The 13,809-nt window shown below is 41.7% G+C and overlaps 1 protein-coding gene across 1 annotated transcript in view; it reads left to right on the top strand.

Moving 5' to 3' along the window:
• Positions 1–1,436, top strand: part of p4htm (prolyl 4-hydroxylase, transmembrane (endoplasmic reticulum)) — a 39,750-nt gene extending 38,314 nt beyond the window's left edge. The window contains exon 9 of the mRNA XM_034166454.1: positions 751–1,436. Within this exon, the coding sequence (XP_034022345.1) occupies positions 751–980 (230 nt within the window). The 3' untranslated portion in view covers positions 981–1,436. The remainder of the gene's footprint in view (positions 1–750) is intronic.
• Positions 1,437–13,809: the final 12,373 nt, after the last annotated feature.

The raw sequence follows: 13,809 nt of genomic DNA, 5'->3' as shown, positions 1-13,809 counted from the left end.
TATTGACTGTAGATGATGGAATCCCTAAATTACTTACACACAAAGTGGTGATCCTTGCCCCATCTTTGTTTCTGAACGGCCAAGCCTGTTTCCAATTAACCTGTTCACCTGTGGAATGTTCCAAACAGGTGTTCTCTGAGCATTCATCAACTTTCCCAGTCTTTTGTTGCCCCGTCCCAGCTTTTTTGAACCGTGTTGCAGGTATCTATTTCAAAATGAGCAAATATTTGCACAAAAACAATAAAGTCTATCAGTTTGAACATTAAATATCTTGTCTTTGTGGTGTACTCAATTGAACATAGGTTGAAGAGGATTTGAAAATCATTATATTCTGTTTTTCTTTATATTTTACACAACGTCCCAACTTCGTTGGAATTGGGGTTGTATATTTTTTAGTGATTGTTGGAACTAGATTCCAAGAGATTTGCAACACTTGAATTTTTTTTAAAATACTTGTTTAACCTGCTGACTTGCCAATAAAAATGACCTCTGGCCGCTTAAACACGCCAAACCACACACAAAAGTACTGCAATTTTGGCACCATTTGTCTGATCTGGATAAAATTGCCCTCAAAGATTAAGTCTTTGCACTATGAGCACATGCTCATATGTACTAACACCAATATGATGTAGTAGTCAATGAAAATAAACTTCCACTGTCTCCACATGGACAAAATTACAATAAAAGCATTCCAGTATATATAAATGAGGTTTTTTTTTATGTTTGTTTATTTGTTTTTGTTCTTAACAGGCTGGATGGGGGAGCAGGATGAATATGCAATACATGGAGGCTGTGTGGTCACCCATGGCAACAAGTGGATTGCCAATAAATGGATCAACATTGATCCAGACTACCAGCGCCAAGCTCGCTACCAGCAGCTGGTGTCAGAGCAGCCAGAGGAAGATGATGATGATGATGAAAGCCTGACTCTTAACCATAACCATAACTCGCACATTTCCAGCATCCATCAAGAGTTGTAGCCTTGTGCTGTGGAGAGTATATTAGAAAGTTTGATTCAGGGAATGAGGTCACAGTGATTTTATGCAAATACGAATAACATAGGTGAGCTTTTGTTTCCCGTTTTCCCCATTTTAGGAATGTTGCCCTATAAACTCATTAAGAGTTCAAAGAAACTTTCCCTTTTGCATGTTAACGTTTGCCATCACTCTGGGTAAACACTGCACTTCCTATGCCCCATTTAGTTATTGCTGCTGTAAACCAAAAAGGCTCACACACTGTCACTGTAATGCATGTTTTCTCTCTTGAATTGCTTATTTATTTATTTATTTTACATTAAGTACTCATTATATTGTTCAGATGTCCCATTTGATTCGTTCTTCCTCCTGTGAGTTTGAGAGGTTTTCCATGTTTGCTTGTTAATGTTCGGCCATGAGTCTAGATAGTGGTGTTGACCTGAAATAAATGCTTTTATACAACACAAGGAAAATTGCACTTTTTTGGCCTAATCTCCCATAACAGAAATAGACATTTGGGATACCCCAAAAGCATTTGTGATACTTTGCTCTACTGATTCTACACCTGTTGTCAAGACAGAGGCCTGGCAGACTACTTTTATCTAAAGCAATTTACAATGACATCAATGTCAAGATGCTCCACACACACAGAGTGCACACCAGGAGAGACGCAGCCTTACAATGATAACGTCAGGTCATAAGTATGTCATGAAAACTTGTTTAGCCCAACTGCAACATTGCCGTGAGAAACTATCAAGGATTTTATATAGTTCATGCTCTTATTATCATTTATTTTCTTTAGTTTATGCTTATATTATTATTATTTATTTTCTTATAGTTTATGCTTATTATTTTTCCTCTTTGTGAGAAGAGGAGGTTTTAGAAAGAAAGACTTGTTGTCTGCATTCTTCATGATTGAGCAAACTATTTTTCATTTTGCCTTATCCTGCTTTGACGAGCCACAAGGCTCATGTTGCAGGAATGGAAGGTTTCAGCCATTACCTCGCTTTGCTATCACCCTCTTGCAGACATGACTCATGTAACCTCTCCCGACTGTCCTTGTTTGTTTTTTCTCATGTTGAACTAAATAAAAGGCTGGGCCAGAGGAGGAGATTTTAGGAGAGCTTTGTAGCTGAGCACTTACAAGCTGCTTCATTGTTCTCCTCTGCGCAGAGCAAAAAATATATATATTTGTCTCTCTCTGACTGGTTTCTTTTCAGTGTTTCTGCCTCTCATTTCTTTAAAAACGGGGTGCAAACCCAACAGTTTTTTCTTGGCGCCCAACGTGGGGTGTCGACAGATCTTCTCGAGCGAACGGAGGAAGACACGCCACAGACTGTGCACAGCCAATTCCACTAGAGGGATCGAAGTCCTGAGGAGTGAATTCTCCGTCGGGCCGGTGACTATAGACGTCCACCTCCGCTTGCTGCAGTAGATTGACGACGCCTCCGATCCAAATGAGGGGCGCAACAAATTAACGTAAGTAATTACTGCCTGCCTGTGAGGAAAATATGTTGAGGAGGGGTTCGAGTCCCCATCCGGAATAAAGTGCGGGGGAGGGAGTTAGAGTCTCCGGTCCTGCCGGCACAGGTGGCAGAGGGGTTCGAGTCCCCATCCGGCTGAGAAATACAGGGGGAGTAAGAATAAATTTCAGGAGAAGCAGTTAGAGAGACGCAAATTAACTGATTATTTCAAAAGTGAAACTAAGTGTGTTTGTGGTATGAATGAGAGAAAATTCTGTTTTTGTTGTAAGGATTTTGTTGTTATTTATGTCTTGATATAAAATGATTTATTATTATTATTATTATTATTTTTTTAGATGAGGGCTTGTCTGTAATTGCAATCATTGATGAAATCTGTAATTTATTTTGTATATGTGTGAGAGTTGGAGCGGTTGTGGGAGTGTGTGTGTATGTGACAGTGTCGGACTGTGTGGTATTGTTTGACTGAGTATTCCTTAGTAATAATAAAAGAATGAGACTGTGAGTGACTGAAGCACGGACAGCTTGATATCCCATTTTATCAGGGGATAAAAGTGGAGCCGTTGTCTGCAAAGTAGGTCATTTTAAGTCCATACGCACCACACTCACATATTCCCGACGAGTCTGCAAAGAGGGGGATTCCAAGGAAGGTCCACCCCATGGGGTAGAAGCTTGACCTGAACTTTGCAGAGTGAAGGGGAATAGGTGAACAACATGGGAAACACATGCACAGAAAATAAGCCCCTATTTCAGGGCGACGAAAAATACATGCACAAACGCAATCCGGAAAATCTGAAGTACATAACTAAATGGAAAAAGAAATATGGCTTTTCAGGTAAATTGGTTGTGCCAGATTGTGAAGGTTTGGTGTTAAAACGTACAGCAGCAGCAGCAAATAAAAAGGGTAACAGAAAAGTAAGAAAAGAAGGAGAAATAGAGTGTGCAAAAGTATGGCTCAGTGAAGCACAGATGAGAGTAGAGGCCATAAAGAGGAAAAAAAGACGAGAAAGGAAAGTCAGAGGGGAAAGTAATGTTTGTAAAACCTGAAGATAATGAGACGGCCATGAGAGGCCGTGAAGTAAATCCATCCCTGCAGCCACAAAATCAGGCTGCAGTAAGACAAGCGGCACCAACAGTGGCTCCACCACTGGTAAAGGACCCGATTTTTGACCCTAATTATCCCCAGAGGAGTTCTGAAGGTCCGTCATATGACCCAATAAGCTCACTGTATCCAAATCCATTTTTGGATAATCAGAGGGTGGAATTTTCAACTGTATTGACCCCGCCTGCGGCAACAAATTATTTAATGCCCGAAAAATACATTTTGAGAGACAGGGCTATGATTAGGCCACCTCTAAAATACGGTTTCAATATATCCCCAGATCACAGTTTTATTGCTCCAATGATCCAGGTCCCAAACCCAAATATAGCTCAAGGACAGCCGCCATTCCTTCATGTCTTCCATCCATGGACACCAGAAGAGGCAGCAAAGGCCGTGTCTGGCCTGCCAGACCCACAACCTGATGTGGAAGAGTGGGTAAAAGGAATGGAGGACATTATAAAAGCGTATAGGTTGAATGGCTGTGAAGTAGGACAGGCCATACAATTGGCTCTGGGACGAAACTGGGTCCACGTGAGAGGGACATTTACAGGACGTGCTGCAGACGGCACGGTCCTACCACATGGGAATGAGGAAGATCCGGCAGCGGCGTTACAGGCTCAAATAACCGATCTAATGACCAGAGTTAAAAACAAGTTTAAACAGAAAGCGGACTATGGTAAAATAAATGCGTGTAAACAAAAGGCAGATGAGGATGTGGATGATTATAATCAGCGTTTAGGGACAGTTTTCCGTGCAAACAGCGGTATACCGCATAGTGATGATCAAGCAGGAGCATATCAAAATCAGCTGAAACAAGCCCTCCTGAATGGTTTGAAGCCAGAAATTAGTGCATGGATCAGAAAGCACAATGTGACCACTGACTCGGATGATAGATTAAGTCCTGGAAACATGTACTTCTCTGTCATAGACATCAGTAATGCATTTTTCTCAGTACATGTTCATCCAGACTCTCAATTTTGGTTTGCTTTTACATTCAAAGGGAAAAGATATACATATACAAGACTCCCTCAAGGTTTTGCTGACAGTCCGACCATTTTTACACAAGCAATAAATTGTTGCTTATCTTCATTTACTCCACCAGAAGATTCACAAATCTTGGTGTATGTAGATGATATTTTGGTGGCAGGAAAGACAAAAGACAGCTGTACAAAATGTACTATGATGCTTTTGCAACATTTGGCAGAAACAGGAAGTAAAATTAAAAAGCAAAAGTTGCAGTTTGTGCAACCACAAGTGACTTATTTAGGCCATGCCCTATCAGCTGAGGGGAAACAAATACAAGACGATCGAAAGCACGCTATTCTCAAAACACCTAAACCGTCAACAAAAAAGGAAATGATGACTTTCTTAGGTATCTGTAATTATTGCAGAGCCTGGATTCCATGTTATGCAGAGAAGGTGCAGAAATTGCAGGATTTAATACATTCTATACCAATGGCTATGACTGACAAAATACAGTGGAATAAAGAAGCTGAAGAACAGTTTACAGCTCTTAAACAAGAATTTGTGAGTTCCACAGTATTATCTCTGCCCAATTATGCCAAGCCATTCACTCTCATGGTGGACACAAAACAGGGATTCATGTGTGCAGTCTTGCTACAACAACATGGTAATAAAAATAAACCAGTTGGATACATTCTTATCGCCTGCTAGACAGATAGCATATACCGCAATGCTATTGTCTCAGCCACAGATTACCATTGAAAGATGCAACACCTTGAATCCTGCCACGCTCCTACCTACTGAGACAGACGGTGAACCGCATGATTGTTTGGCAGACACACAGAAACAACAATTACCTCGACCAGACTTAACAGACGAACCATTTACAGATGGACTACATTACTTTGTGGATGACTCATGTTTCAAAGATCAGAAAGGACAGACATTAACAGGCTATGCTGTTGTTCAATTACCAAATGCTGTTATTGAAGCAAAACAGATCGATCATTTTAAATCAGCCCAAGCTGCAGAACTCATTGCATTAACCAGAGCTTGTATCTTGGCTAAAGGACAGAAACTGACAGTCTATACAGATAGTCAATATGCATTTTCAACAATTTGGTTCTTTGCAAAACAATGGCAACAAAGAGGTATGATAACCTCTACAGCAGGGGTAGGCAACCTGTTCCAGAAAGAGCCATGAGGGTGCAGGTTTTCTTTGCAGCCACTGACTCCACCAGGTGATTTTACTGATTAATATCACTTTGAGCAGATGGAATCAGTTAATCAGTGAAATCACCTGGTGGAGTCAGTGGCTGCAAAGAAAACCTGCACCCTCATGGCTCTTTCTGGAACAGGTTGCCTACCCCTGCTCTACAGGGAAACCAGTGACACATGCAGGCTTACTCACAAATTTGCTAGAAGCAGTGACATTACCATCACACCTGGCATTATGTAAATGCGCAGCCCACACCAGAGGTACAGATTTTGTCTCCAGAGGAAACTGCCTGGCAGACAAAATAGCGAAAGAAGCAGCAGCTGGTCGATATGGTACTTCTTCTATTTACACAGTTCAGATAGACAATGAACCATTAATAGATTGACCTTTTATTGGATATGCAAAAACAGGCACCAGCGCAGGAACGACATTTGTGGTTGAAAAATGGGGCAACCCCAAACCCCAAAGGACTTTATTGTGTACATAACAAACCCATCCTACCCAAAAGCTTATTCAAAGCAGCCGCAATTGCGACGCATGGGTTAACGCATGTGTCGACAGGGGGGATGGTATATATGGTAGACCAATACTTTACTACCTATGGATTTAATTTATACTCAAAAAATTTTTGTAAAGCCTGTGTTACCTGATTGAAACACAACCCACAGGGAAATATAAGACCCCGGAGAGGGCAATTCCCAAAACCACAGTATCCTTTTCAAATTGTTCATATAGACTTTATTGAACTAAATCGATGTGGACCTTATCAATACTGTCTAGTATTAATTGATGCCTTTTCAAAATGGGTAGAAATTGTTCCATCACAAAAAGCAGATGCTTTAACAGTAGCAAAAGCATTGTGTAAGACAATTATTCCGTATTATGGAATACCAGAGACATTGTACAGTGATAATGGAACACATTTTGTAAATGAAGTTGTACAAAGAGTAGCAGAACACATGAAAATTAAGTTAAAACATCATTGTGCTTACCACCCACAAAGTGCAGGATTAGTGGAAAGGACAAATGGCACAATAAAAACAAGACTAAGGAAATGTATGGAAGAGACAAAATGAACCTGGATTGAATGTTTGGACCTAGTAAAATTGTATATGAGAATAACACCAACACCATCAGGTTTAACACCATTCGAGATACTTTATGGACGACCATATCGTCTACCAATTTTTGACATGGATACTAAAATAGCAGATGAGGAACAAACATTAGCAGATTTTATGAAAAAGACATTAACACAGAAAGAGATAACTCAAACACATTTACTGCCGAATAATTTTGATCTCCCACAGGACGGCCTTCCAGTAGTCCAGCCAGGAGACTGGGTATTCATCAGAGTGATTAAGAGGAAGAACTGGTCCAGTCCTCGTTGGGAAGGTCCATACCAAGTGCTGTTAACAACACCAACTGCAGTAAAGATAGCAGAGAGATCAACGTGGATACATCTAAGTTACTGTAAGATACAGCGTGTGTTGGCTGCCTCCACAGTGTAAGGGGAAGTCTGGCTACAAAGGGAGGCTATTTAATTAGCAATAGATTGTCTCAACGCCAGTGAAGCAGGGAGATCCTTGCACTATTAGGTGAGGTTGGTTAACAACACTGTATCCTAGCAATCATGACTGAACTACAGCAGACCCCGGAGCGGCGTGCTCAGCGCCGCCGCTGCCGGACTGTTGGTAGGGCAGCCGGTTGCGTTGTGATCTTGGTGTGTTTCATGCTCCTCGGATTCCTGGCCTGGTGGTTGACCCAAGAATTGCAGCTCACTGTGGACCGAGCCAGAGAACAACGGAAGCAACATCAGAAGAGGTTTATTCATAATGTGAATGAGACAGATGGACACCCTCATATATACCATACTAATTTGTGGTACAGATATGTTCATTTATTGGCTATGGAATTACGTTACTAATTGTTATGTTTGTTCGCAAATGCCTATACCCTCAACACACCCAGCTCTGACGGCTAAACCGTACCCTGCTAGGGTGACAGAATGTCCTATCATACGGATGCATAATCAAACTGTATTTCGGGGGCAACAGTTCTCAGCAAATCTGACAAGACGTAACACCACTTGCCTCAGTGCAACCACTTATATGATAGGGATTTCAACAGAAGACGTGCAAGCGTGCCCAAGTGCTGCTCCATTGACTAGACTGAAGGGAAATGTAAAAATATCATCACGTTAAATTGTCATCACAACGGCCATTCCCGATTTGCTTTTACGGGACAGGGAATAAAACTAGGTAAAATTAAGAAACGTCTGTGTACCCAAACGTATGTTTTATCAAATAATTTAAGCCTAACCAAAACATTATGTGGATGGTACTTATCTTCATCACATTGGACGGGGATGTAATTATACAGGCTCCTGTCCATGGGGAACGGATGAATCATGTGCTTATGTTAGTAAGTTTTTGCTACCACCGGTAAATGGTACTCCGGTGTACGATGACATCTATTGGCTTTGTGGTTCCAGGCTGTACATGAGTCTCCCACCAAATTGGGGTGGTGTGTGTGCACCTACCCAGGTGACTGACCATACATATGTGGTAGTGCCAAGGACCTCCACAGAGAAGAATGGCAGCACCAGACGGAGGAGATCGATATACCCAGATGTGTTACCACATGATCACATGTGGGGCTCGGATGTACCAAAGGACCAAAAATTGTGGTCTGTAGGAGATAAAATAGCACATTCATTGTTCCCCTGGATAGGAGTGGTAAAAAATTCATTAATGATTGAAACTCTGAATTATCGATTGGGCTGTTCATGAATGTAACTGAGAAAATAGTAGCAGCTCAAAACACTGAAATAGATGCTTTACGTACCATGGTGATGCAAAATCGCATGGTTTTAGACTTGCTTACTGGTTCACAGGGAGGAGTTTGTGTTCTGCTGAACACAACATGCTGTACTTTCATCCCAGACTCCATTCATTCAGTGGATGTGCAGGATGCATTGGAAGAGCTGAATAAACTTCATGATGCAATGCATAAAGACACCCTAGCCGTGAACCGGTGGAATCCCTGGTCCTGGTTGACTTCAGGACCATGGTGGCAGTTACTATTGAAAATGGTGACACCAGTTATTATAGTCCTAATTCTGATTGGACTTTGCATGTGTTGTGTGATCCCTTGTATCAAAACAATGGTTGGCAAAATGGTGTCAAATACATTTGTACAGTGTAATCTGGCTTTCCAACAAATTATGCCAAAATATCAAGCATTGAAACAGTCAGACCTTAGTGGAGAAAACTATAATGACTGTGTTGAGAATTATGATGATATTGAAAAGCTCACAACTCCAGTTCAAGCTTGAACTGTTGACGTGATGAGTTAACACACTCTTAGCCTATGAAGCTTTAGCTGAAAATGTAATAAGACAAGTGGTTAAAGTGGACAAATTTTCTATTGAAGTGTGTTTTGGACATGACAACCTTATGTAAATAAACGATAAACAGGGAGGATTATGTCAAGGATTTTATATAGTTCATGCTCTTATTATCATTTATTTTCTTTAGTTTATGCTTATATTATTATTATTTTCTTTAGTTTATGCTTATATTATTATTATTTATTTTCTTATAGTTTATGCTTATTATTTTTCCTCTTTGTGCGAAGAGGAGGTTTTAGAAAGAAAGACTTGTTGTCTGCATTCTTCATGATTGAGCAAACTATTTTTCATTTTGCCTTATCCTGCCTTGACGAGCCACAAGGCTCATGTTGCAGGAATGGAAGGTTTCAGCCGTTACCTTGCTTTGCTGTCACCCTCTTGCAGACATGACTCGTGTAACCTCTCCCGACTGTCCTTGTTTGTTTTTTCTCATGTTGAACTAAATAAAAGGCTGGGCCAGAGGAGGAGATTTTAGGAGAGCTTTGTAGCTGAGCACTTACAAGCTGCTTCATTGTTCTCCTCTGCGCAGAGCAAAAAATATATATATTTGTCTCTCTCTGACTGGTTTCTTTTCAGTGTTTTTGCCTCTCATTTCTTTAAAAACGGGGTGCAAACCCAACAGAAACCAACACTGATGGGAATGATACTGTTATGGTAATCTAACTAATTACTGTTTAATTCGCTACAACGCCGTTTTTGTTATTGACATTAAAATGTGGCGTGTTATTAAGTTCATTGAAGCCTTTTTCATCTGCAGACTCTCAGCAGAACTGCAAAGTTCTTTGGTGGTGGTGGTGGTGGTGGGGGGGGTTTGGTTGAAGTAGAGTGGCTTGATAGAGTGGTGACATGACGAGTCCAAAAAAAAAAAAAAAAAATCGGTCATGTGACTCATGGTGCCATCTTGGGTTCAAAATAGCGTTCGCTGCTAATGTGTCTGCATGTAAATCCAGCTATTTATTTATTTGATGAAAATGACAGGTTGTTGTGCATTTGGATGCACAAATAGACACAACAAGGGCTTCAAGATGTACAGATTCCCTTCAGATACGAACAGAAGAAAAATTTGGGAAAAGTCAGTCGTGTGGGATGGAAGCGACTTCATCATCAAAGGTTTGAGAGGTAAATTTATTGTTCAGTCCCATGTACAGTAAAACTCACCCGTCGTCATATAAACCAGATATTCGCAGTCACCTGACAAAAAAAGTCCCAAAGTTTTTGTATAGTTTTCCATGTAATAAACATCGTATATAACTGATTTTGTACAGCAGATTTTAGCTCACATCCGATAAAGTGTCCCATCCAATCGCAATGTATTAAACCCCTCGCATGTGGGACCAGAGACATTAAAAGTCTGACCGTTTATTTTTCTCACACCGTGCTCAGACTCGGAGCCGCAGCCTGACGCACACTTGTTAAATCCTCAGACACAGCAAAAGGCTGTGATTTGACACTTTGTTGCTTTCAATCCTTTGTGTCTCATCATATTTTAATAGTTTTTACATTGCGCAAGCAGGTAACATTTTCATAATGGATCAAATACATTTGGCAGAAAAAAAAAATCCAGAGGAAATTTTGACACAGTGATTAACAGTAGTGGGCACAGTTCCCTTAATCTGCTAACCACTAATTATCGAAGCTAATGTTTTCATTATCGGATTAGCTTTTCAGATAACTTTGAAAACCGTCATCGGAGCAATTATCTTCCGATAAATTTTGGCCCGATATTTTTTAGGCCGCTAACATATTATTGCAAGCTTAGTGAATAAAGCTTTAACAGTTAACAAACATTTTTAAAGTCTGATATCAAAGATTTTAAAGCCTACCTGTTAAATGTTTTGTAGTAGACATAGAGTTCTATCCTCTACAGACAAAGGAGAGCTGGTTTCAGGAGAAACCACTCTATCCTCTGCAATCAGGCAACTGGTCACAGAAAAAACCCCAAAATGAGAGCCAAAAAACCCCCCCCATTTCTCTTGACAATGTACTAACTAGCCGAGGATATCACCCAAGTCATCCAGAGGTATACAGTTTTAACTTATGGTTAAAATTTTAACCAAACAAATTTCGGACAAGTCGGAAGAAATCTCAAGCAGACCAGACTCAAGGGGATGACCCTCTGCTTGGGCCATGCTACAGACATAAATTACAGAACAATTCACAGAAACAATTCACAAAACAAATATACGTATAGGAAATGCCGTTGGTGCACAGGACAGGAGGATATATTGTGCCTAAAAGTCTCATGAATATATTCTCTGGGTTTATAGACGTTGTTATTGTGTTTGTTTTGTGTAAAAATGCTAGAAGAAGCTCAGGTTGCTTCTCTGTTATTTTCAAATGGAATCACTGTGAGCTGCAATCGCTTCCTGTTTGTTCTATAATGTCCTGATTATTAAGAGAGGAGCTGAGCTGTTGACCGATCACCACCTGGTGGTGAGTTGGATCCGCTGGGAGGGGAGGAAGCTGGTCAGACCTGGCAGGCCCAAACGTATCGTGAGGGTCTGCTGGGAACGAATGGCAGAACCCTCTGTGAGCAAGGTCATCAACTCCCACCTATGGGAGAGCTTCTCCCAGATCCCGGGGGAGGTTGGAGACACGGAGTCCGAGTGGACCATGTTCTCCACCTCCATTGTTGAAGCGGCTGCTCGTAGCTGTGGTCGCAGGGTCTCTGGTGCCTGTTGCAGCAGCAATCCCCAAACCCGGTGGTGGACGCCAGAAGTAAGGGATTCCGTTAAGCTGAAGAAGGAGTCCTAATTGTCTTTGTTGGCAGGTGGGACTCCAGAGGCAGCTGACAGGTACTGGCTGGCCAAGTGTGCTGCAGCCTGTGTGGTCACAGAGACAAAGACTCGGGTCTGGGAAGAGTTTGGGGAAGCCACGGAGGAGGACTATTGGTCAGCCTCGAACAAATTCTGGCAAACCATCTGACTGGCCTCCTGTCCAGGGTGTACCTCGCCTCACACCCTATAACTGCTGGGATAGGCTGCAGCCCCCCGCGACCCGATCTTGGATAAGCGGCTGAAGATGTGTGTGTGTGTGTGTGAGTCCATAATGAGATGTTCTGCTTGTAACACTGTTAACAGTTAAGATAAATACGAGGTCTGTTAGAAAACTATCCAACCTTTTTATTTTTTTTAAAAACTATATGGATTTGAATCGTGCGCTTGCATCAGCCAAGCTTGAACCTTTGTGCGCATGCGTGAGTTTTTTCACACCTGTCGGTTGCGTCATTCACCTGTGGGCAGGTTTTGAGTGAGCACTGGTCCACCCCCCTCGTCGGATTTTCATTGCCGGGGAAATGGCTGAGCAATTGGAGCAGCGTTGAATCAAATTTTTCCAGAAACTGAGAGACAGCCAGGTGGAAACCATTTGGAAGATTCAGACGGCTTTCGGTGAGGATACTCTGGGCGTCACACAGATTAAGGAGCATTACAACCGGATTAAAGACGGCCCACAGCGGCGGAGGGTGCGCCGCGCTTCGAGCGGCCATCGACAGGCTGAAACGACCAGATCATTTCCAAAGTGAACGCTGTGTTGATCCGGGACATCGTGTGACTACCAGAGAAACTGCAGAAGAGGTGGACATCAGCACTTTTGCGGCACATTCCACTGTTACAGGAGATTTTGTAATGAAAGATGTGCGGAGGAATTCGCGCGTAGGGACGGAGCCGCAATGGCGCACAACAAAAAGCACGTCCGTATTGGAAGTCTCACAGGACAAGTTGTGACATGCCCAGCTGTTACACAATTTCTCGGATACTCACTCGACTGAAAAGCCACAGAAAGCTGTCTGAATCTTCCGAATGGTTTCCAACACGGACGTGCTTTTTGTTGTGCGCCATTGCGGCTCCGTCCCGATGCGCGAATTCCTCCGCACGTCTTTCATTACAAAATCTCCTGTAACAGTGGAATGTTCCGCAAAAGTGCTGATGTCACTTCTTCTGCAATTTCGTCTGGTAGTCAGACGATGTCCCGGATCAACACAGTCCTCTTTTATAAAAAGTAACATAAGGACATCTTTCTTTACCTCATATTTAACTGTTGACAGCACTGTAACAGTAAAACTTACAATTTCTAACCTACATTGTTTCTAAATGTAACTATTAAACTCTTTGTAACATTTACATTCTTTGTAAACATTTTAGTTGTTGAAATTATTATTATTATTATATTTTTATATATAGTATGCAGCCGATCTGCTCTGTGTCAGCCTGATCCTGTCACATCTCAGAAGCTAACCAGTGCGGGACCTGGTTAGTACTTGGATGGGAGACCTCTTTGGAACACCAGCAGCTGTGTGTGTTAACACTGGAGTTGCATCAGGAAGGGCATCTGGCGTAAAACCTGTGCCAAGTATCAATGCGGATCTGGTTGTATTCGCTGTGGCGACCCCGAAAACAAAAAACGGGAGCAGCCGAATGGATAACCATTTTTATAAGTAGTATGAGTAGTAGTAACAATATGAAAAAATGTCTTCAAAAATGGACCTTTAATCTAGGGCTGTTGTGGGGAGCCATGCCCCCCCGCTATGCTCCTTTCCCACATGGATTTACTGGCTTGCTGTTTGAGCAGAAGAATGGATAACGTTTATTTATGCAGAAAACACAAATGAAGTGATTGTTGGCCAGGTTAAACAGATTTAGGGACAAATATTAATTGTT

This window comes from Thalassophryne amazonica, chromosome 3 (assembly GCF_902500255.1).
Source record: "Thalassophryne amazonica chromosome 3, fThaAma1.1, whole genome shotgun sequence".
In the NCBI taxonomy this organism is placed as follows: domain Eukaryota; kingdom Metazoa; phylum Chordata; class Actinopteri; order Batrachoidiformes; family Batrachoididae; genus Thalassophryne; species Thalassophryne amazonica.
Note: the sequence above shows the minus strand (reverse complement) of the source record. Positions and strands in the feature narration are given on the sequence as shown.